The sequence below is a fragment of the Podarcis raffonei genome, chromosome 1 (genome assembly GCF_027172205.1).
Source record: "Podarcis raffonei isolate rPodRaf1 chromosome 1, rPodRaf1.pri, whole genome shotgun sequence".
In the NCBI taxonomy this organism is placed as follows: Eukaryota; Metazoa; Chordata; class Lepidosauria; order Squamata; family Lacertidae; genus Podarcis; species Podarcis raffonei.
In genome coordinates, this window is record NC_070602.1 from 103251482 (window position 1) to 103277263 (window position 25782).

The 25782-nt window shown below is 40.2% G+C and overlaps 1 protein-coding gene across 47 annotated transcripts in view; it reads right to left on the reverse strand.

The window, feature by feature from the left end:
* NEB (nebulin) overlaps positions 1-25782 on the reverse strand; it is a 161676-nt gene that overhangs the window by 85920 nt on the left and 49974 nt on the right. For 46 of the 47 annotated variants that reach the window (XM_053406851.1, XM_053406843.1, XM_053406916.1 and 43 more), the window contains 29 exons: positions 25400-25504; positions 24243-24350; positions 23280-23591; positions 22290-22493; positions 21227-21331; positions 21022-21129; positions 19503-19814; positions 18713-18916; positions 17883-17987; positions 17674-17781; positions 16812-17123; positions 15504-15707; positions 14341-14445; positions 14135-14242; positions 12743-13054; positions 11508-11711; positions 10693-10797; positions 10300-10407; positions 8755-9066; positions 7359-7562; positions 6846-6950; positions 6597-6704; positions 5963-6274; positions 4751-4954; positions 3746-3850; positions 2250-2357; positions 1072-1383; positions 216-419; positions 29-133 (listed from right to left, as the gene is read on the reverse strand). In XM_053406851.1, coding sequence (XP_053262826.1) covers positions 29-133; positions 216-419; positions 1072-1383; positions 2250-2357; positions 3746-3850; positions 4751-4954; positions 5963-6274; positions 6597-6704; positions 6846-6950; positions 7359-7562; positions 8755-9066; positions 10300-10407; positions 10693-10797; positions 11508-11711; positions 12743-13054; positions 14135-14242; positions 14341-14445; positions 15504-15707; positions 16812-17123; positions 17674-17781; positions 17883-17987; positions 18713-18916; positions 19503-19814; positions 21022-21129; positions 21227-21331; positions 22290-22493; positions 23280-23591; positions 24243-24350; positions 25400-25504 — 5208 coding nt within the window. The remainder of the gene's footprint in view (positions 1-28; positions 134-215; positions 420-1071; positions 1384-2249; positions 2358-3745; positions 3851-4750; positions 4955-5962; positions 6275-6596; positions 6705-6845; positions 6951-7358; positions 7563-8754; positions 9067-10299; positions 10408-10692; positions 10798-11507; positions 11712-12742; positions 13055-14134; positions 14243-14340; positions 14446-15503; positions 15708-16811; positions 17124-17673; positions 17782-17882; positions 17988-18712; positions 18917-19502; positions 19815-21021; positions 21130-21226; positions 21332-22289; positions 22494-23279; positions 23592-24242; positions 24351-25399; positions 25505-25782) is intronic. The other variant, XM_053406835.1, reaches the window with a different exon arrangement.

Below are 25782 nucleotides of genomic sequence, written 5' to 3' on the forward strand. Positions count from 1 at the left end.
GTAAGAAGAATGGTAGCGATTTACTTACATTGCTCACATTGATAGCATTAGCCCTGGACAGCATGATTTCTGGTGTGTCTGGCATCACATGGATCGTAGTTTTATCTTTATCCCACGCTTCTCTGTATTTAGCCTACAAAAATACAGAATTATCTGTTAATTCCTTTCCGCTGAATAATTAAAATAATGTCATGTTGCTGAAAGGTGTTACATACAAGACTCAGTTGCTCAGCGTTGGTTTTGGCAAGCACAACTTCAGGAGTGTCAACGATGTGGGTAAATTTCAAACGATCCCGAGGAGTGCGATAAATGTTGTCACTCAGAATTTCCTGCGCATATTTCACCTTCTTCACTTCTGGAGATTCATTGGGGATCCATCCAACCCCCCGGAGCCATTCCAGATCTGATTTATACACAGCCTGTGAGAGAAAATGTCAGAAAGGAAGAGGAAGATATTTCAGTTCAATTCAAAAGAAATACTCCATGTGGTAAACAGAATGAATGGAACTTCAGAAAGTCAGGACAAACTTGTCTCAATTACTTCATCAGGATCTAAGCATTACTATCTCTCTGGACTAGGCCAAAATGTTTCTTTGACCTCCAGTTGTATTTCACACCAGCATTTATAGCTTCGATCAGCACTATGCTGGCTGGGGAGTTGTGGACCAAAACATCTGGAGAGTTCCAGACTTGTGTAGATTGGGCTAGATAGAGTGGGCAGAAAGATCATCAAATCCATACATATGATGGATTCGGTTATGGATTCATTAGCTATTTTTAGATATGCCAAGTCTATCACATCACTCTTGTCTGTGTTGGACATTCTGAATTAAAAATCTTTCAGTTCTTCCTCCCAAGGTACTCATAATGAAATCAAGTGAAGAATAAATTACGTGAAAATGTGACAAAGCAAGTTTTCATTAATAAAGCAACTAAAAATGTTATCAGGGAAACAAAGTAAAAATTAAGAAAAGGAAATATTCCACCACTATGTACCATGATGTCTCTTTTCCTTCTGTCCCTGCAGTGTTGTGCTGTTTGTGTGGCTTTGCAGAGGACAGATATACTTACATCGCTCTGTAGTTCGTAGGCCTTCCTTGCCTGGATCACATCATTCTGGTCGGGCAGACAAGACCACTGGTGCAGATGTTGCCGATAATCCACCTCACTTACTAAAGACTGGCATAGCTTGGCTGCTTGAACAGACATCATGTCCACCGGTATAGTAATATTGGCTTTGGATTTGTTATAAGCTTGCTTATACAACCGGTCATTCTGCATCTTCAATACTTTGGCAGCAAATGAAAGTTTAGGGTCCTCCTTCACTGAAGGGCATCCAACATAGTGGCCTTTCTGTTTCTCATGAGCTTCTTTGTACTTGTACTGAGCAGGAAAGAGAATTGGAAGCTTAAGTAATCTGACCAATTCCAAGGAGAAATGTTAGTAGAAGTTCTTGGTATTTCAATTTTCAAAGGATTCGACTATGGAATATTCAGGGGGTAGATAAAGCATAGTAAGGCTCCCTAATTCTGTCTTTATATCATAAAATATTTACCTGGACTTGCTATTAGGGATGAGAGGGAAATACAGTTCAGTTTGCAGTTAAAGTCACACTTTCATAGTTCACACTTTTTGATATGAGAACCAAAAGAAACACAACTATGCTTTGAAATTCACATTCTCCAAATTTTGTAATGCACATCTGCGGCCAAGTAGTGCATACAGAAATGGATATACTTGTGTAAAGTATGCATATGAAAACATGCATTAGTGAAAATCATACAAAATTTCATTAGGGAAAATGGTTTCAAAAAATGTGTATATTAGGCAAAATTGCACATAAAAATTATATTAGGAAAATTTCTCGCTAAGATGCTGATGAATTTTCATGAAAGCTTTTTTAAAAAAATACAAGCCAATGTGGAAATGCAATAATTTACTATAAATGGCTGTAAAATCAGATTTAATATGTTTGCTTGAAAATACGTCTGCCATTTTGGAACCAGTTAAACTAAGATTGTGAAAAATAGCTCATCTTGGCTTAACTTGCAATAGCCAATGCTGGAAGAAAAGATCTCTACAGCTTGAGAACCAATGTAAGCAAATTTCAGGATGTATCTGTGCCAACAGTCTAAAAACTGAAAATGCTAATCTAAAATCAGTTTCCTAATATTTACCAAAATATTAGCCACCTGTTTAGCCTTATAGGAAATAACATTACAGAAATAATATACAACAGTTGACAGTACCTCACTGGCAATGTTTCTCGAAGCCTTGGCATGCTGAATTGCAATGGCATCCACTCTTAAGTCATAACCTTTTTTCTTGGCTTCTTCCCACCCTGCTTCATAATGTTTCTGTGAAGGAAATGAATAATGCAGCATTCATGTCAGCGTATTTCAATTTATTTTTTTTAGTAAGGGTCCTGAATATTAACTCATGTGTTTAAGATCTTCAGGTTGTAATTCTAAGTGCAAGTAATGCTAAATTTGAGCAATCAATATGAAAAAAACAAAAAAAAGTATTGACTTAATAATTTATGAAAACATTAATTGGCCTCATTATAAAATAGTAAAGCAGTGTGCCAAATAAAATCATCATAGTAAAGCAATAACATGTTCCAAGCACAAATGCCACAACAGAGCCAGCACTAAAACATCATTGCTTAGGAAAACCTTTGTGAGTATGTGTGTTTAAACCAACCAGAGGAACATCATCACTGTAGATGCCCATTGTATCTCTAGGGGAAGGTCATTCCATGGCACAGGACGCATTAAATATTACCATGTTGCCTTTTCTTCCATGTCAAGCTCCCACAATAGAATTTTATTGCTATGGTGTATACATGTATTCAAACATATAATGTAGTAAAGGTAAAGGGACCCCTGACCATTAGGTCCAGTCGTGACCGACTCTGGGGTTGCGGCGCTCATCTTGCTTTATTGGCCGAGGGAGCCGGCGTACAGCTTCCGGGTCATGTGGCCATCATGACTAAGCCGCTTCTGGTGAACCAGAGCAGCGCATGGAAATGCCGTTTACCTTCCCGCCGGAGTGGTACCCATTTATCTACATGCATTTTGACCGAGCAACGGGAGCTCACCCCATCACAGGGATTCGAACCGCCAACCTTCCAATCGGCAAGTCCTAGGCTCTGTGATTTAACCCACAGCGCCACCCGCATCCCTAACATATAATGTATCATACTCAAATAAATGTTGAAATATGTATGTTTTTATACTGACTAAAAATAAATGAGTTAAAACTGAGGAATGAAGGGATGAAATAAAATATAAAATTAAACCCTTTTAGTTACTGCTATCTAACTTCACACTATGAAACATTGCAATGTTTTTCTAATATTCAGTATTATGGGAAAGATCAAAGATCATTCCAGCAGATGTGACAAAACTTCCTCTCCTTTGCCCCACCCAATCTGCTCCAGAAAACCCCCTAGATTGATATAAGCTATCAACAATATCATATTTTTCACGTTAAAGACCTTCCTGCTTCCCACCGCCCATTTGTTTGCTCAAGTCAAGGGAATCATGAATTCAGTGGAAGGGCATTACTCACAGCTAATCAGAATCGGTTACTACATAGAGAACTGAATGGGCATTTCATATATTCATCCTTTGGTATTCTCAATTCCAATCATAAAACAATTTTAATTAAAGGCAATTCTCACCCAAACCCCTTATTTAAAGGTCAGAATTGCTTTACAGATGTATTCACATTTACTGCTTACTTTGCTGACGTTCAGAGCATTCATTTTGGACAGAACCATCTCAGGAGTATCAGCTGGAAGAGTAAACTGTGTCTTTTCTTTATCCCAGAGTTCACGATATAATGCCTAATGAGGGAAAAAATACAGTACTTCTTTCTGTTATAATATACAAAGTAGATATTGAGATTATACATACAAAACTCTCCATACAAGCTACTCGTGTAAGCGGCCTAGTCGTGTGTGCAGCATCGCATATGGCTTTTTTATTTGGGATTTATTAAAGAACAGCGGCTACTCCATTGTTAGAAAAATTGCAATGTTTGGCATTTCTAATCACAGAAGCAATCTTTTGCGAGACCTGCCCCTGCATCTATGTTCCTCAACAATCAGAAAAAAAATGCAGAAATATGTTCTAAATGCAGAGTTGCATCCAATAGTATCTTTGCAGTTGTAAGGAGGTACTTTTGTTTGATAAAGATGGGGCACACAATTTTCAGATATGCCCACCTACCCACTGCTCCTAGGGGTTGGGAGACCTGGCATGGAAGGATTCAATAGGTAAGGGAGTGTGGCAAAATGAGATGTCACCTTATATGAATAGTATTACCTTTCACAACTGGAAAGCTGCTACTGGATACAACCTATACTTTTTGCATTGCATTTATTTGAATAAATAAAGGTGTTTACTATGATAGCAGTCAGAATGGGACGGTTTTCAAGCATTAACTCAGTTTAAAGGCTCTCTAGCAAAGTGTACAGATCATGAAACAAACTGCAATCTCTGCACCCCAATTGCCCCAATGGAAAGCCTTCTTTGACTTCAGAGGGGTCTAAATGTGATCTTAAATAAGAGCATAGGCAGCCTCAAGTGATTGTTGAAAATCAAAGCTGCATGGGTTTTGTGCTTATTATTTTCATATATCTCACTTGATTCCAGCATGCTGGAGTGAGCATCTAGAAGGACATTCTCCTCACACCCAAAACGCAGATACCTGAGGACCAAAAGGCAAATGCAAAGTTTCTTACATTGCTCTGAAGCAGAGCATTGGCCTTTGCCAAGACAATTTCTGGAGAATCAACAATAGCGGTGAATTTCACAGAGTCTGGTCGTTGACGGTACAGTCTGTCATTCAGGATCTCCTGGGCCTTCTTCACTTTTAAGACTTCCAAAGAACCTTCTGGAATCCAACCAATACCACGCAGCCATTCTAGGTCTTGCTTGTAGACGTTCTGCAAAGGAAACAATTGGGCTATTAACAATATGGTTGAAAATGTTTCCTCCAATTTAAGGTGTGCCAATTCGTACTATCATATGTTTGATCCATCCCATGCTAAATCTTGAAGACTAGGGGGTGAAATTAATGGACTTAACCATGGTTATTAATTTCAGTGGGTCTACTTTGAGTAAAACTGAGGTGAATACTACACTTGCTCTAAACACAGCCCTGGTACCAGGCCCAATAACTCTTAAACTGCAGTCCTTAGCATGGTTACATAAAAGTCCCTACTGAGCAAAGTGTGGCTTGTTCCCTAATTATTGTATTTAGGACTGTTAATCCAAATTATTTGTAGCAGCACCAGCACAAATAAGTTTAGGCACTTTTACTTACCATATATTAGTTTACATTAGTTTTAGTTGTGTGTTTTGTTTTAAAGTGTTTTAAATGCATTAGAACATCGTGACTCCAGATGGCGCTGTAGAGTTTGGCCTTTCTGCAACGTGATTTCCCACGTTTACAACGCGCTTTCCTGAAATGCTTTTATGATGTGTCTCAATCCAGCCCAGGGACATTGAAACTTGATCTTTATTGATGCTCACTTTTTACAGCCTACTTAACCAAGTAGAGTGTTTCTGTGCAGCCCTGCAGTTTTGCATAAGAGCTTCTGGACTGAAACGCATCAGACTTTTATTTCTTTATGAATAGTCTAAGCATATTTTATCCCATTCAGAAATTTGCAAAGCTATGGAAACCCCATATAGATGCCTTTATATCGGCTCAGACTATTGGTCCATCTAGCCTAGTCCTGCCCACTCTGATCAGAAGCTACTCTCTAGGGTCTCAGGCAACGAGAGAGATACCTGACCTTTTGAACTTGCTACTGATGTTCTAACTCTTTTCAACTCAATATGCCATAGACTGAACCTGAGAGAGCTTCTGCTTGCAAAGTAGGTGTTTTGCCACTAAGCTGTGATCCCATTCCCATGAACCCAGGTGCTTTATGTTTGCTTTTACGTACATCACTCTGTATGTCATACACTTTCTTAGCCTGAATGACGTCATTCTGGTCAGGCAGGCAGGTCCATTCATGCAGGTAGTGGCGGTAATCAATGTCACTAACAAGCTTCTGACAATTCTTAGCCAACAGGACTGATAGCATGTCAACCGGACTATGGATCTTCGTCTTCAGTTGATTAAATACTTTCTTGTACTCCCGATCGCTCTGCATTTTAGCTACATGCATAGCCAACACCATCTTGGGATCATCTTGAAGGTTTCGGAACCCGATATAGTGCCCTCTCTGCTTCTCATATGCTTCTTTGTATTTAAACTGCAAAAGAGAAAAGAAGCACATTTTAGAGCTATTATTACTATTATTATTTATTAATTAAAAGCATTGGGCATGCTTGCTGAGACTAATAAGAGTGGCAATCCAAAACTTTTGTAGGACATCAGGCTGGGGAATATTGCTCTTGTGTATTACAAATATTGAAGATATCAATATAGGGTCAGTCAAAAGGACCTGCATTGCCACCCTAGAAGATCGAACACCTTTTCTTTGAATTATTTATTTCTATAATAGTCATTTTGAAAACCACAGGGTTGTTACTTGCATTTCTCTGCAGAGGTGTGTAATCAACACATCCACTTACATCACTAGCTATGTCCCTTGATGCCTTTGCAGATCTGATTGGAATTGCATCAGCTCTCAAGTCATATCCTTTCTGCTTCGCCTCTTCCCATCCCTCGATATAAAGTCTCTACAGAAGGAGTCATAAAAACAACAACCATGAATGAAAACTCACTCACATAGAATTTATGCATATACGGTGTACAGAATCCCCAATTATTTAAGAAAACAGATGCATTTTTAAAACCCATCCTTAAAAAAATGCTCTTACATGGCTAATGTTGGCTGAGTTTGCCTTTGCCAGCATAATCTCTGGGGTATCTGGCATGACATGAATGTTTGTTTTATCAACATTCCAGGCTTCAGTGTATAATCTCTGTGGGAGAGCAGAAGAAATAGTTAGCATTTTGTATTTTGAAAAGCATCAAATAACATGTACCCGTAGGAACTGATGCTATTGCTACTATATCCATAAACAAAAAATGTATTGTAGCATGCCCTACAATATAAATTTACCAAATAATACCAGGATTTTCTAACTAAAATAATTTTGTTAAATCATATTTCATTATATTAAATATTTTGTTGCCACACTTACTCCTATCTGAACTGAAATTGGGCTCCGGCGGCGCGGCGGCAGCAGGAGGCCCCATTAGCTAAAGTGGTGCTTCAGGTTAAGAACAGACCTCTGGAACGAATTAAGTACTTAACCCGAGGTACCACTGTATTGGCATTAGAGAACACACACAGAGCAGTCCTAGAAATGCCTAATCACAAGACTCACCTTGTTCATCGTCTCGGCGTTATGTTTTGCCAACTCCATCTCCAAAGAATCTGTGACACTGGTAAACTTGAACTTATCAGGTGGCTGTCGGTACTTCCTGTCACTTAGGATTTCTCCAGCTCTCTTTACTTTCTCAACTTCCAAAGAGCCAGAAGGAATCCAACCAACACCTTTCAGCCATTCCATATCTGATTTGTAAAGCACCTGGAATATGAACACAGATTATCCTTGCATTCAGAGAAACTATCAACTTCACACATAACAACTACTATTGCAGGGGAACATTTCTGGGTTCAGTGGCGGAGCTTCATGCTCCAGCAGCGGGGGGCAGAGAGCAGGCGGGGGCAGGGTTGGTGCGTGTCCTGGGGGCGGGGTGTGCATCCTGGGGGCGTGGTATGCCGCCTGTAGGGGCGTGGCACCCAGCACGGGCAGGGGGGCAGCCGCGATGGCACCTTGCCAGGATCGCGCTGCCAGGGGTGGTGCGCTCCCCCCACATGCCTCTTCCTCCGCCAGTGTCTGGGTTATAAACTTAGAGATGAAACATTAAATATGTGTATACTGAAGGACCAATACATCACAGTTACAACCACTATAACTCCTGCTTTTGCAGCTACATATTCATATAGCCCAAACTTGATGATCCTATGCAGTCTGATTCACGCTCCCTTGTTCATTGCTTGGCCTCTTGTCACATGTTTAATTACCTGGGAGCAAGCCCAATTGAACAAAGTGCTACTTCTGAGTAAATATCTATAGAATTGTGCCATTGATGTCTCATTCCTGACATTGCTTAGAATGCTAATGGAATCTGCCTCTACTGAATTCCACCTTGGATTTTAGTGTTTCACATTATCGTAACCGAACTAAAAGTATCTGGTGATATATTTCCAAAACGTTTGCAAGGTTTCTTACAAATAATTATTTTTAAATTGTTCATTAAAAAAACTAGCTTATTTTTTCAGAATTACACAATTTTGCTACTGCATATATATATATATATATATATATATATATATATATATATATGGTATACGTTTCTAAAAACTGGAAGTGTTGTTTTAACTTTAAAAAAATTATCCCCAATTAAAAACATACCTTTTGTTTTATGTGTCATTGGGGGTGGTTTGCTGGTTTTTGTTTTAGGTTTACTTTTAAAATTATGCACAAAAGCCTTTACTGACAATACAAAACCCGCAGTTCGTTCCAGGGTTCAAACAGAAGGAACCCAAGGAATAGTGAACAATAACAGAGAGGAATGGATAGAATCCATTCATCTCCACTTATAACACATTGATTTCCAGATATATTTGAACTGTCTTCATAAAAAAGCATATCTGGATTATTTGGGGAAAGACACAAATTTATTGGTTGTGTTTATTCTGCATAGCTTACTTACATCACTCTGGAGATCATAGGCCTTTCTCGCTTGGATGACATCATTCTGATCTGGAAGGCAGGTCCACTGGTGCAGATAATGACGGTAATCGATATCACTGACCAACTTCTGGCAATTCTTAGCGTGCAACACTTCCAACATGTCCACAGGGCTAATATACTTAGTCTTCCATTTCTCAAAGTCCTTCTTATACTCCCTCTCACTCTGCATTTTGGCTACATTCATAGAATGCACAAGTTTCGGGTCATCTTGCACACTTCGAGCTCCAATATGGTGGCCAAGCTGCTTGCGATAGCCTTCTTTGTATTTGTACTGAAATAGATATACATGTGTAAACTGTCTACCCATAAGAATATTCATCAGATACCTGCATTGGAAAATCCCACATTCTGAGAAGATTGTGACAGTATTTTTCACATCAAGATAGCATCTTTTGTTCCTATGCTTATCCCTTCATCTTCCCATTTCATCATACATATTTTCTAATAATCTTTAAAGATTTTGTTCCTTTGGCAAGGTAAGCTTTTTTCCTTCTTCAGTCCTTTATTATTCATGGATAGGAATGAAAAAGCTCTTTAGGTAGTTCCAATGTCTTAGGTAATGCTTAAGCACCTCCCACCATCTTTGCAGTTTCAAAAGTACTTTGCTATGTGGCAATCAAGTGGGGGCTTTCATGAACCACAAGTCCATGGTCCCTTGGAGATGCAGAGCTTGTTCACAGTTCTTTGAATCTCAGCTCTAAATTAATCCCAATATATTTTTTTCCCTGGATTTCATCTCTTTTTTCATTTTTTTTTCAAAATCTATTTTGCAGCTGTCTTCAAATATTTTCCCCTTTCTTTTCAATTAAGTTTTAAAGAAACATAGTAAACAAAGTAAACAAACAAGGAAATACATCTGGCTAAGTCCATTTCACCACACTGTGAAAATGTCCAGTGATAACAGTTCCGAAATGGGGCAAAAAGCCCAAGTTTCTGCTTGAATTATTATTTCCTTCCCATAAATGTTTACAGCGAGTGATGTTATTAATATTCCACACAGTAAACATTTCCTGCTAATAATAGCTGAGCTGTAGTTAATACATAATTAACTTCGACTTTTGAGTTTTCTTTTAACTTGCCCTTTCACTAACCATGAAATAATTGTTTGAGGGTTTCATTGTAGCTTGTATCATATTAAAACCCTGTGAAACATTACTGTCTTCCTATATTGTGCCTAAGACTCTCCTCATGCCACTCTGCTTTCTATTTACTACAATCCTCAGGCACCTTTTTCAATACTCTGTTCTTAATGCTACTAAAGAACCCTGTTCTTTTGTCCCCATAATTCACATAATAAATTAGTCCCTTAACAAATGAAACCAAAATTGTGGAAGGAAATGTAGCTTCTCTCTAATACTGCCTTTCATGGATGCCTAAAACATCCACCACAGTCACACATACTGTAGAACTGAGTCCACAGTTTCAATTCTTTTTTTTTATTTAGAGCAAGAAATGCTTTCCCTTAAAAAAAAAATGCTATACATAAAACACATTGGGTACACACATCACTGGCAATATTTCTGGAAGCCTTGGCAGCTTGAATTGGGATAGCATCCAAACGTAAGTCATAGCCATCCTTCTTTGCCTCCTCCATAGCAAGTCTGTATAATTTCTGTAAGGAAGAAGAACATGTTTACTTCATTGTTATCCATGCCTGCGTCCTTCATGTCCACACACATATATAATTTTACATAACTGACTGAGGAGCAACAACTTGACTGTGCTGCACTTAAACAAAAACCTCCAGGTCAACTCTAGCCTACTGAGCCTCAACAAATCCTAGCCATCTGGTGACTATGGGGCCCACATCCCTTGCAAGAACCACAGACGTTGGCTGAAATATTTGCAGTCTCCCTTGGTATGGAGGAACTCCTTTGTTTATCCAAGTGGCACTCACCTGACTATAGTTTAGCTTGTTGAATTTTGACAGCATGATTTCAGGTGTATCAGGCATCACGTGGATCGTAACCTTGTCTTTATCCCAAGCTTCCGTATACAAACGCTGTGGAAGAACATAAGCACAAGAGACAGTGGTTATAAGGACAATCGTTCAGTAATCTTAGGGCTTTTTTGTTTTTTTAAGTGAGGGCCTCCTATGAAAATTGCATTAAAATAGCCTGCAGAGGCAGAACTCCGCTACCTTGAACTGTGGTGCTGTAGGTAGAGTGTTGGACTAAGACTGGGTAGAGTTCAAATCTTCAATCAGCCATGCAGCTGACAAGGTGATCTTGGACCACTAATGCTCTCTCAGTTTAAATCTACCTCACAGGTTCCATATGAGAATAAATATATTATTTGTTCATATTTAAGTCTACCTGATGCAAAAGGCACAAGGTTCTTCCAATTCATGAACTTTGCAATAAAATAGCTGACAAAAATGTCTAAGATACATGAAGTGAAATTTTTTGCTTTCAGAGAAATGTACAGGAGTCACAACCATGTTACTTGTTGACTACCCACCTATATGCCAATACAGCTTTAAAAGAAATGTTAACTGTATGTCATATTGCAAATATGTGATGTAAACTCTGACCAAAGCTAGGTACTTTTAAATCCCCTTAAGTTAAATGGCAAAAGTTAAACAAGGTACAAAAAGCTCCCCAACGGAAATCAGTGAAAATGGAAAAACTTTGGATCACTAGTGCCCTGTAATAAGACCCTACAACATTTGTACCACAATACTAGTTTCTCAACTGCCCGGCTCAGATTCACCTTGTTCATTGTTTCTGCATTATGCTTGGCCAACTCCATTTCAAGAGAATCTGTCACACTGGTGAATTTGAATTTGTCTGGTGGCTGACGATACTGCTTTTCACTTAGGATCTCTCCAGCCTTCTTGGCTTTTTCCACATCCAGTGAACCAATAGGGACCCAGCCAATGCCTTTCATCCACTCAAGGTCTGCTTTGTAGGCATTCTGTGAATAAGAAATTCAAAGAATCATTAATAAAAGCAAAAGCTATAGAGGTCTCTTGCTTGGGGAAGGGGGTGCCGTCTGATTAGGATGCCAGAAAGAGAGAGAGAAAATATGTAAATAATGAGGTGCTGGTACTCATGCTCGAATAAAAGTGCCACAAGTGTCAGGATAACATGGCTGCTATGGGCATGGGGAGGATGTTGGGATTTCAGTCTCACATCGCTAATGAAACATGATATCCATGTTGACATTCCTGTACTGTTGTGTACTGTTATGCCTGAGAACGGAAGTGAGCGTCTGTAACTTCCGCTATTTGTTCTCTCTCTCTGCTCTCGCAACAGAGGAGATGTATGTGAGGCACTCAGCTCACACTAGCTATGCTTTGTTGTTTTAATTCGCTGTAAATAATAAAAGAAATTTGGAGTGCTACATATCTGACAGTCTGCTTCCTGCTGATACTCTGCTGCAGCCGCAGGAGGGGTTTTTCTACCTTCCCCTCACAGGAGGGCTGCCGATAGGAAGGTGTCAGTCAGGGGTCAGCAAACTTTTTCATCAGGGGGCCAGTCCACTGTCCCTCAGACCTTGGGGGGGCGGACTATATTTTGGGGGGGAAATATGAACAAATTCCTATGTCCTACAAACAACCCAGAGATGCATTTTAAATAAAAGCGCACATTCTACTTATATAGATTCCTGGACTGATTCCTGGACCATCCGCAGGCCAGATTTAGAAGAAGATTGGGCCGGATCCAGCCCCTGGGCCTTAGTTTGCCTACCCATGGTGTCAGTCCTCCATACCAGTGACTACTGCCACCATGTTTGCTTTTTGTTACTTCACATTGTGCAACCGCAACACTTGAAAGTTGTCTGGAATTAGAGGTGGGTTAGGAAAAAAGAGCCAAGATTGATGGAGCAGGCTGGTGGAGGGGAAGGATTCCGTTCCACTCACCCTTGTATCCTACCATTTGACCCTCACTTGGTTTTATACCTTATATTACGTTTAGTTGTGCCCAAACGTAAATAGTACTCACATCACTCTGGAGATCATAGGCCTTTCTAGCTTGGATGACGTCATTCTGATCTGGAAGGCAGGTCCACTGGTGCAGATAATGACGGTAATCGATATCACTGACCAACTTCTGGCAATTCTTAGCATGCAACACTTCCAACATGTCCACAGGGCTAATATACTTAGTCTTCCATTTCTCAAAGTCCTTCTTATACTCCCTCTCACTCTGCATTTTGGCTACATTCATAGAATGCACAAGTTTCGGGTCATCTTGCACACTTCGAGCTCCAATATGGTGGCCAAGCTGCTTGCGATAGCCTTCTTTGTATTTGTACTGAAATAGATATACATGTGTAAACTGTCTACCCATAAGAATATTCATCAGATACCTGCATTGGAAAATCCCACATTCTGAGAAGATTGTGACAGTATTTTTCACATCAAGATAGCATCTTTTGTTCCTATGCTTATCCCTTCATCTTCCCATTTCATCATACATATTTTCTAATAATCTTTAAAGATTTTGTTTCCTTTAGGAAGGTATTTTTAATATTATTCATGAATCTATTAAAAATGGACCAGTCATTCTGTTTTGTGTTGTTTTCAGAAGGGGCAGGTTTAAAGAAAAACAACAGAGAAAAAAAAGAAAACAAATGTGAGCATTAGCCAAATCTAAGTGTAAGCTGGAATGACAAGCCTGGGTTGGATGACAGGCCAAAGTTCCATGCAATTCCTGGCACTGTGGTCTAAACCACTTAGCCTAGGGCTTGCCAATCGGAAGGTAGATAAATAGGTACCGCTCTGGCAGGAAGGTAAACGGTGTTTCCGTGCGCTGCTCTGGTTCACCAGAAGCCACGTAGTCATACTGGCCACATGACCTGGAAAAACTGTATGCGGACAAACACCGGCTCCCTCAGCCAGTAAAGCGAGATGAGCGCCACAACCCCAGAGTCATTCGCTATGGACTTAACTGTCAGGGGTCCTTTACCTTTACCTTTTAGCTGTCAATATACTGCCACATACTAGGAATAAAGTGTAACTATTTTATTTTACAGATTCAGGCATGCTTTAGATTCCACCATCACCAGTTTGGGCACTCGTGAAAACCTAACATATTCAATGAATATTCCTATTAATGATGATTGACTATATCAATAAAATGGGGGAAGCTATTTAGTCCATCTAAATCTATCCCAAGCATCACAAGAGTAGCTGTATCAGCTGTGATAAATGAGGGATTCACATATCACAGCCTTTTCAACCATTCAAACCAGAAAACAAAAATCCACCTATTCAGTAACTGAGCAATAGAAAAATGATATTTTTTTAAAAAAAGTAATAAGGGAAGTGGGTTAGGAAGATGCAATTCCTATTACATGACAGCATCTGACAACTCATGAACAGAACTACTTACTTCGCTTGCAATGTCTCTTGAAGCTTTAGCAGCCTTGATTGGAATTGCATCTACCCGAAGATCATAACCCTTTCTCCTGGCCTCTTCCAATGAAAGTTTGTATAATTTCTAAAAGAATGGCAAAGATTGGTTTAATGTTTAAAAATAGAGCACTTGTTATTATTCTAAATTGGTTCTCTACCAACGATTTTGAAGACATTACTTACATCACTATAGTTGATCTTGTTCTGCTGCGACAGTATAATTTCAGGAGTATCTGGCATAATGTGAATGGTGGTTTTATCCTTGTTCCATGCATCAATATACTTGCGCTGAAAAAATAGTAAATAGTAGAGAAAAAGAGTAAATAAATTATTTGATAAAGGTAAAAGCTGCTAAAAATGGTAATTCGTTCATTCATTTGTTTGTTTCTAAAATCTCTTAGAAGCCCTTCACAATCACAAAACTGTTGAAGTTTCCAAATTGCCTCCAAGGGCAGCCCCACATAGAGAACATTGCCGTAATCCAATCTGGAAGTTACCAGAGCATGGAGTACTGTGGCCAAGCCTTGTCTGTAGTTGGGCCGTAGTTGGCATACCAGCTGTAGATTTAAATGAACAACTAGGCACTGAGGCTACTTGGGCCTCCACTGACAGAGATGGGTCCAGAACATCACAATGCTTGCACCTGCTCCTTCCCGAGGAACTTTGGATACATAAGACCCCCATCTTTTCCTGGTTCCACTTCAATTTACTGACCAGCATCTAGTCCAGGCATAGGCAAACTCGGGCTTGTAGTTTTGGGACTACAACTCCCATCATCCCTAGCTAACAGGACCAGTGGTCAGGGATGATGGGAATTGTAGTCTCAAAACATGTGGAGGGCCGAGTTTGCCTATGCCTGATCTAGTCCATTACCACCTCCAAGCTTCAGATGGAACAGAGAGCAATAGCTTGGTGCCCTCCACATTTTATTGGTATTTCACTCCAAATCTCCTGTTGAGAGGGGTCCCAACTGTTTGCAGATATATATTAAATAACAAGATGGGGGAAATGCTCATGGTACTAAACAAGGCCCATCATATCCACTTTCTGGAAATGGCTCTGATTCAACCAGTATGAAAACCATCAGCTTTTTTACAAAATGGTTGCTGCCGGGGTATGAAAATAAAAATAAATGGAATGTGCCTCCTTTGCACAAAAAATTAAAAAGTTAATTAGAGTTAGATAACCATCATGGAGAAAAGTAGTTATATTGATAAAATCACTGGGCAAATTCTCAAGAGTGATCAAAGCCTGCATATTCCCAGCCATAGCATTGCTAAACCAGCCAGATTTCTTGATATATTTGCTCATATGAGTTTTAAGGAAGGGGCATGAATGAAACTCACATGGTCCATAACTTCAGAATTATGCTTTGCCAAAGCCATAGGCATAGAATCAATGGGACTTGTGAATTTGAATTTGTCAGGATGCTGTCTGTAAATGTAGTCACTCAAGATCTGGGAGGCTCTCTTATTCTTCTCAGCTTCCAAGGAACCACTTGGAGTCCAGCCAATGCCCTTTAGCCATTCAAGATCTGCTTTATACATATTCTGTTGAAAAGAAACAAGCAGGGAGGACAATAGTTCCATGAAAACCTTCCATTACAATAGAGGATTTTTGTCTTCATAATTTATAATCCACATGAACTAAAGAGATTATTGGTTACACTGTCAATCTGTGTCAGCACAGATTAAACAAACAATAACTTTTCAACTTTTTTTTACTGTTTAAATATATAGTATAAGTAAAGGTAAAGGTACCCCTGCCCGTACGGCCCAGTCGTGTCCGACTCTAGGGTTGTGCGCCCATCTCACTTAAGAGGCCGGGGGCCAGCGCTGTCCGGAGACACTTCCGGGTCACGTGGCCAGCGTGACGAAGCTGCATCTGGCGAGCCAGCACCAGCGCAGCACACAGAAACGCCGTTTACCTTCCCGCTATAAAGCGGTACCTATTTATCTACTTGCACTTAGGGGTGCTTTCGAACTGCTAGGTGGGCACCCCGCCGCGGGGATTCGAACCGCCGACCATGCGATCGGCAAGCCCTAGGCGCTGAGGTTTTACCCACAGCGCCACCCACATCCCTAATATATAGTATACATGCTATCTAAACAGAATGCAGCTATTAGGCTGATGAGTGGGGCAGCCCAATAGAACCATCTGTTATCAATCCTGAAGGCACTTCACTGGCTGGGCCCAATTCAAAGTGTTTGTACTAACATACAAAGCCAAAATGGCTTGAGACCCAATTCAAAGTGTTTGTACTAACATACAAAGCCAAAATGGCTTGAGACCCAAGTACCTAAAGGAACACTTCCCTGATTTCAACAATCTCAGGTCCTATAACTGGCAGGGAATTCCCTGCTGGTGCTGCCTTTGATGGGTGCTAAACTGTTGGTGCTGCCCAGTCTCAGGGCTTCCTTGGTAGTGGTTCCCCCTTTATGGAGCAAACCTCAGCCAAAAGCCAAATGTACATCCCACAGAAAGGTGTTCTGGACCTCTGGAGCAGTAATCAATCTTTGTTTCGAGATCCCGTCGCAATTATAATTGCCTGCTGTTTAGAGAAAGGCTTTCTTCACACAGAAAATGGTGGTTCAAATCCGCTTGCCCTGGGATAATCTAATGTTTAAAACGCTTTTTCTTATAAAGATACTCACATCGCTCTGAAGTTCGTATGTTTTCCTGGCATGCACAACATCATTCTGATCTGGCAGGCACGTCCACTGGTGCAAATAATGACGGTAATCGACATCACTGACCAGTTTCTGGCAATTCTTAGCGTGCAAGACCTCCAGCATATCCACAGGGGTGGTATATTTGGTCTTCCAATTCTCAAAGTCTTTCTTATACTCCCTCTCACTCTGCATTTTGGCTACATTAATAGAATGCACAAGTTTTGGGTCGTCTTGCACACTGCGTGCTCCAATGTGGTGGCCAACTTGCTTGCGGTAGCCTTCTTTGTATTTGTACTGGAGGGGAAAGAAATATATGTGCATACTATAAATCACCTACCCAGAAGACTGCTTGTTGCCAGGCAATTTCTCAGTTTCTGTACTTATACAGAATATGATTCACGAATCTATTAAAAAACGGACCTGTTATTCTGCGTTTTTTATTTTTTCAGAAAGGGACAGCTTTAAAGAAAAACAACATTAAAAAAAATGTGAGCATGAACCAAACCTAGGTGTAGGCTTCCTAGTATATCTGGGTTGGAAGACAGGTAAAGATTCCTATTCCCGCTAGCTTACCACATGTGGGTGCCACATAATGGGAACTTAGTGAAACTATTTTATTGGAAGGACTGAGGGACATTTTGGATTCTGCCATCAACATCTGCAGGCACCTGCGAAAACTTAATGTATTCAATGATTATTCCTATTTATGATAACTGACAATATTGGTAACACAGGGGGACTATTTAGCCTATTTGGGACTATTTACTATTAAGGGAAGCGGTTTGGGAAAATGCAAAGCCTATTACATAACAGCATCTGACAACTCATGAACAGAACTACTTACCTCACTTGCAATATCTCTTGAAGCTTTAGCAGCCTTGATTGGAATTGCATCTACACGAAGATCATAACCCTTTCTCCTGGCCTCTTCTAATGAAAGTTTGTATAATTTCTAAAAGAATGGCAAAGATTGATTGCGTGTTTAAAAACAGGGCACTTGTATTTCTTCTAAATTGGTTCTCTACTAAATTTTTAAATTTTTTTTTTACTTACATCACTATAGTTGATCTTGTTCTGCTGCGACAGTATAATTTCAGGAGTATCTGGCATGATATGAATGGTGGTTTTATCCTTGTTCCATGCATCTATATACTTGCGCTGAAAACAACAACCAGTAAATAAATTATTTGATGAACACAGCAGCAACCAGGAATGGCAATTTGTTTGCTTCTAACATTTATCAGAAGTCCTTCAACATAACATCATAGTCATAAAACAGATAAAACAGTTGAAGTTTCCAATTTGTCCTCATGCCCACATAGAGTACGTCACAATAATCCAGACTGGAAGTTACCAGAGCATGGAGTATTGCGGTCAGGTCTTCCACCATCTCCAAGCACCAGTCAATCTCCTCTCGTGCTTCGGATGAAACAGAAAGAGATTGATGGGTACATTCCACATATTAGTGGTATTTCACTTCAAATCTCCTGGTGACAGGTCTGAAGATTTCAGATAGATATTAAATAACATATGGGGGGAACACTCATGTTGTCAAACAATGCCCTCCCCATAACTACTTTCTGGAAATGGCCCTAATCCAACATGTATGAAAACCAATACTTTGCTACAAAATGGTTGCTACCGGGTATGAAAATAAGAATGAATGGAATGTGCCTCCTTAGCACAAAAATGAAACTCTTAATTAATTAATTAGGGTCAGATAACAATCATAGAGAAAAATAGTTATAATGATAAAATCACTAGGCAAATTCTCAAAGTGAGCAGAGCCTGCATATTCCCAGCCATAGCATTGCTAAACCAGCCAGATTTCTTGATATATTTGCTCATATGAGTTTTAAGGAAGGGGCATGAATGAAACTCACATGGTCCATAACTTCAGAATTATGCTTTGCCAAAGCCATAGGCATAGAATCAATGGGACTTGTGAATTTGAATTTGTCGGGATGCTGTCTGTAGAGGTAGTCACTCAAGATCTGAGAGGCTCTCTTATTCTTCTCAGCTTCCAAGGAACCACTTGGAGTCCAGCCAATGCCCTTTAGCCATTCAAGATCTGCTTTATACATATTCTGTTTGGAAAGAAACAAGCAGGGAGGACAATAGTTCCATGAAAACCTTCCATTACAATAGAGGATTTTTGCCTTCACAAATTATAATCCACATCAACTAAAGAGACTGTTGTTACACTGTCAATTTGTGTCAGCACAGATTAAAGAACCATAACTTTTCAACTGTTTTCCCCTCTTTTAATATATAGTATACATGCTATCTAAACAAAATGCAGCTATTAGGCTAATGAGCAGGGCAGCCCAATAGAACCATCTACTACCAATCCTGAAGGGGATGAGTTAGGACCACTTTCTTACTCACCATTAGGTGGGACCTAGGCTTTGGGCTATGACTTGGCATACCCCTTAGAACAGGCAGGTCCCTCAAGGTTGAAGTTAGCTTCCCACTCTTCTGACTTATGAATAATATGTTCCCTCATTTGACCCATCACTCCGGTCTCACCTTTTTGTTCTAAGATCCAGGCACAATTATCATTATTTGCTATTTGGAGACAGGCTTTTCCCCCATAAGGAACTGTGAATAAAATCCACCAACCCTGGGATAGTCTCATGCTTAAAAGCCTTTAAGAAAAAATAAGATACTTACATCACTCTGAAGTTCATATGTTTTCCTGGCATGCACAACATCATTCTGATCTGGCAGGCATGTCCACTGGTGCAGATAATGACGGTAATCGACATCGCTGACCAGCTTCTGGCAATTCTTTGCCAGTAAGACTCCAAGCATATCCACAGGGCTGGTATACCTGGTCTTTGATTTTTCAAAGTCTTTCTTATATTCTCTTTCGCTCTGCATCTTGGCTACATTCATAGAATGCACAAGTTTCGGGTCATCCTGTATGCTGCGTGCTCCAACATGGTGGCCAAGCTGCTTGCGATATCCAACTTTGTACTTGTACTGTGGGAAAGAGAAAATTATTTTCACTAACTTCTCATTCTAATTACATTAAGAGGTGCTTGTCTATTTATAAAGGTCTTATCAAATGATCATCCCTCCAAAACTTGATTTCTCAGGACATCCTAACTTATATAATCAGGCGTTTCAGCTCAAATGGTTGGGCATGACCAACAGTCATTTAAGAGTTTATGAAATCACAGCAATATTGTGTGATTGTAGTATTGTAAAACATTAAGCAAAATTTAACCATCCTTCTGTTTTAAGGTTTGCCTGTCTAAACCAAAATGGCAAGATGTACCCAGGATCTCAGAAGGTCCTGGGTATATATGCAGGACCCAAAGTGAGCTATTCCAGGGGTGTGTCGGGGACAGGCTTGGATGTGCAGGAACCTAAGCTGTCATTGTTATCCTGATGCACACACAAAAGGGCCTCTTAGCTACACCAGTCCTGGAGCTGGTAAAGTTAATAGCTTTCCATTATCTGCAACTAGGGGTGGGAAGGTAACAAACAAACAAAAGGATGAAAAAGTTGCCAACCCATCCCACTGAGCCAATAGGGCTATGGGTGAGGCAGATCTCCTCCCAGGTATATAAGATTACCCCACCCATAAGCAAAGTATTTATTAAACCATTAATACAAATAATTTAACATGGAGTTCCTTCTACCAATAGACCTCTCTCTCTGCCAGCACAGCAGCACTTCTGCCTCTTCCTGTTTGTCCTTCAGACTGCCTCAGAGCCAGAGGGAGCTTTGAATTGCTCCCTAATAGGACTTATTTTTTTTATTCATAAAGGGAACTTATCATATCTATATCTATATCTGTGAATGTTGATTCAAGATAGGATTCCAATTTACAAAAGAGAAATAAAAGAGAAGCTGAAGCCAGGCTTTGATTTACATTCATTTTATGTTTTCAAAACCTGACACTTTTCAAATCACAATTCATTCGTTTCACCTATTATAATGATTATACGAAGCACTGCATTTATTTTTGGGAAACTTTGAAACTATTTCCCCCCCTTAAGGTTTAGTTGATAAACATAAAAAAATTAAAAGAAAATCAGAGTGTGAACTTATGTGTAACTAAATGTATATGCATATGCACACACATCCCTTAGAAAGTTCACAACATTAACAAGGTGCCGAATCAAAGATTTAATAAGCAGCATTGCCATTTTGCTGTAAACCAGCAGAATGAAATACTTACTTCACTGGCAATATCTCGAGATGCTTTCGCAGCCTTGATTGGTATGGCATCGAGTGGAAGGTCATAGCCTTTCCTTATCAATTCTTCAAATCCTAACTTGTAGAGTTTCTAATGAGAGAACCATCAGAAAGTTAATCGCTGTGGAAGCCCAGCAAGAAAACAGACAGCTCAAACACCCTCTTGTGCTATCCAGCATCAAACTTACATCGCTCGTGTTAATTAAGTTGGCTCGGGACAGGATAATTTCGGGAGTGTCAGGCATGATGTGGATCTGAGTCTTGTCCTTATCCCATGCTTCTCTATAACGTTTCTAGAAAGAATGGAAAGAGAGTGAATAATAATAATCATAATAATAATAATATGCCAGTAAAAATAAATATTAACTTCAGCACGGTACAAAAGTACATCAAGCCAATGTGAAATGTTGGGCAGGCCATTGCCCATGTGGAAGGCGTTCCATGGCATGTTGTGCAAAACCTTGTGAAAGAGACTGTGCAGCACCTTGTGCTAGCAGGTGCAGTGCAAGGTCTTGTGCTCCCATGCACCTTGAGACATTGCTGAATACCTGGTGCACATAGGAGCTAACTCCTAGGGCTGAGGTCCCTTCATCTGTCCCCCCAATAAAATATTTGAGGGGGTTAGGGCCCCCAAAGATGCTGGGCATTGTCATTCAAATGGTGTGTGCGCACTGTGCCATGTGATTATCCCCCCCCGACAATATTTTATCCAAGTTGGCACCCCTGCTGGTGCAAGAGACTGTAAAATGCCTTGTTGTGGGGAGAATAGGGAGAGGAGGGTTGCTCAGTACTTAAACCAATGTAATTATAACTTCCTTCACAGGATTACAGGCTTACGGGGGGGGGGGGACGACGACGACATCATTTTCCTAAATAAATCACTAGGCCCAGAAACTGAATTTCCCTTTTTATACAAAATTCATCAAACTGAAAACAAAAATAAAAATGCACTTATCAAAATTGCTACAGAATCCTATGCATGTTCACCTGAAGCAAACTCCTGGCAAAAAAGGAAGGTACTCTTGAACTAATTAAGGCTGCAGTCCTGAACATGCTCCCTAGATAGCCCTGTTAAACACAGTGGGGACTTGCGTCTGAGTAAACATGCATTGGATGTGCTGTAAAGTGGTTAACTATGCTATAGGGCATGACTCACTCACCCACTCCTCCCCACTACCATTCACAGCCATTATTCCCGCTGCTGACACCTGCTCCTCAAGAGCAGCACATCCTTGTGCTGATAACACTTACATCGCTCCTATGCTTGGCATTTTCCTTTGCCAAAACCACCTCCATTGAATCAGGGATACTTGTGAATTTAACGGTGTCTGGAGGCTGGCGATATTTCTTTTCACTCAGAATCTCAGAAGCCTTCTTGTTCTTTTCCGATTCTAGAGATCCGTATGAGTTCCACCCAATGCCTTTCAGCCACTCAAGATCTGTTTTGTATGCATTCTAGCAAGGAAGAAAACATATATGAGATCCATCTGGTATTGCAAATACCACTGAAGAGGATTTTAACTTTTGGTCCTATTCCTATTCCTCCGTCATATGTTGATTATGGGTTCTTGCCTTAGGTACGTCTATCATTTGGCTTGATTGTTATTTAAATAAAGCATACAAAGTTTGAAGACCAAGTACAGTGGTACCTCAGGTTAAGTACTTAATTCGTTCTGGAGGTCCGTACTTAACCTGAAACTGTTCTTAACCGGAAGCACCACTTTAGCTAATGGGGCCTCCTGCTGCCGCCGCGCCGCCAGAGCACCATTTCTGTTCTCATCCTGAAGCAAAGTTCTTAACCCGAGGTACTATTTCTGGGTTAGCGGAGTCCGTAACCTGAAGCGTATGTAACCTGAAGCATATGTAACCTGAGGTACCACTGTACCGGTAGTTTGGCCAAGAATATGGCCAAAAATGTACATAGTGAGAAGACTAGTGCAGGAGGGGAGACAAGGGAAACATTGTTTTTAAGGCACCTTAAATCTCAGAAAAGAAGTTTGACAAAAACAAATTAAGAGATTAAACAAACTGGGTATCATAAAAGATTGGGAACATAGTCCAGAAATAGCAAAAACGAGGATGAACAAGAGCAATAAGAAGTCAGTGAGAATGAAGGATTTGAGCAGGGACCTACCAGCATTAGGGTAGGTTAGAGACTGAAGGAGACTTGAAATCTGCCTTCACAAACAAATATCATTTCTGATCCCCCATAGCAAGATATGGTTTATAAATATGACTTACATCGCTTTGTAATTCATATACTTTCTTAGCATGGATGACATCATTTTGGTCCGGGAGACATGTCCATTGGTGCAGAAAATGACGGTAATCGATATCGCTGACCAGTTTCTGACAATTCTTAGCGTGCAAGACCTCCAGCATATCCACAGGGCTGATATACTTGGTCTTCCATTTCTCAAAGTCTTTCTTGTATTCCCTCTCACTCTGTATCTTGGCTACATTCATAGAATGCACAAGTTTGGGGTCGTCCTGTATGCTGCGTGCTCCAATGTGATGCCCCTGTTGCTTGCGGTAACCTTCTTTGTACTTGTACTGAAATCACAAACAAAGTTTGTTGCAAAGACAAGAACGACAAAATCCGGAATCGTTAGCAGATCTATCCCAATGGAGGCGCCATGTCAGAACTGTTTGCAAATGTGGCCTTCCGTGGTTGCTGCTGATTCAAAAGCAAAGCGGTTTGCTCATTCACTTGGGAGCAAGCCCCCCTTGAACTCAGTGGGTCCTACTTGTGAGTAGACATGCCATAAGGCTGCTCTGGAAACAGGCCAAAAAAAATCAGCACACTGGCAGAACTACATTCTCAGCCTGGTATGTTTTGGTGAAAACTAGATTCCACCCGCAATAGCCTGCCTTGATTCAAAATTGCTTGATAACTACATGAGATGCAATGATAAGACTTTTTCTTCATAGGGGACATTGGAAAAATCATACAGTAGGACATCTATTATTCTACAAGGGAACTATAGGTGCTTTGGCTGGTCTGTGCTGGTATACACACCACGGCACCTCAAAGGTGAGGGAGAAAGTACTCCGCATGCACTTAGTTGGCAGGGTACCTGGAAGAGTGAGGCGAGGGTGAAGTTCAATGGAATGCAACAAGCTCTGGCCCTGAAAACCATTTACATGACTGAGTCCTAGAGAACGTGACTGAATGCACCAAAGGTGTACTACAATACTACTTACATCACTAGCGATGTCCCTTGATGCTTTTGCAGATTTCACTGAGATTGCTTCAGCGGTGAGGTCATAACCTTTCTTCAACAATTCTTCCCATCCAAGTTTGTACAGTTTCTAATATGGAAAGCAAGAAGACCAAAAGAAGCTCAACACCTAACACGCATTTCTTCCACTGGAGGTATATATCAGAATATATTTTTGGAATATTTAAGTGTGGAACAGGTAAGAAATTGCACAAGGAACACCAAATAGCTCTTAGCTTCCCTCAAAACTCCTGCGCTGTTATAGCTAGGGCGGAGTTAAATTTCATGAGCAAATATTTTTGTGGGGGGGGGAGGTGAATGATTGAGTCCCTTGAAATACCTTCAAAAGATGCTTCTAAGCCTTTTTTACAGTTGCTCACTCCCAATCTTTATTGCCTCAGCTGGCAGATGCTTAGGCATCCCACCCACCCCATCCCTCAACACTGCAAAAAGGAGTCTTGCTGGCTATATGATCCTGCCAAGCAGGGATCATGAAGCTAGGGAGATGTCACAATACCAAAAATGGGTAAACATTGCTGCCCTAATTTTTGCAGCCCTGGCTTTTTCTTTTTCAAAAGGCTATTGCTGAAACAGGAGGTACTTTTCACAAGGAGAAGAGGCATTAAACAAACAAAAAACAAGGTATCTCACCACCTGTTTCAACTCATTCTAGGATTGCCCAAGGAGAAATCCTAAAATTTGCTTCAGATTTCATTTGAGGTGAAATCTAGTGACGATCTAGATATGTTCAGAGACCCCTGAGAAATTTCTGTTAGTGTTTTCCCAACTCTTGGCTTTCCCTGTTGTCCATTCAAAGGGTGGCGGGAAGGTTCTGAAATTTCCTTAAAATGCTGCTTTAGGTAAAATGTGATGACAATACAGAGAGGTGCAGAAAGCCCTGAGAAATTTCACTAGTGTGATCACAAATCTAGGCTTGCCTCAACATTCCTCTTGTTTGTTCTGACACGAAGCACTCGCTTCAGATTTCACTTTAGGTGAATTGAATGTCAAATACAATTGGAAATGACCTTCTAACAACTAAAGAAAACAAAGGCATTCCTACAAAATATATCTGAGCCAGAGAATTTGCATACGAATAGTATATTAACCAACACAACGCATTGTTACATATTTGTATACCTGGCTGTAATTGTACTTGTTTGCTTTGGCCTGCATAATGTCGGGTGTATCTGGCATCACGTGAATCTTCGTCTTATCCTTCTCCCACGCATCTATATATGAATGCTATTAGGAAAAATAAAACAAGATAAATCAATGCAATTTGCATTTATACGTGCAGTAATGTTGCCATATTAATTTTAAAGTTGTTTATTTTATTTTTTTACACTTTTAGATATAGCAGCCATTTGGTATGATATCACACCTCACAGAAGCCATTTTGTTTTATGCCATACACTCAGCAGTGGCCATTTTGTATTATGCAAAACACCAGGGCAGACATTTTGTTATGCCATGTCCCTACAGCAGCCATTTTGTGACTGGCACTCACAGCACCCTTTCAA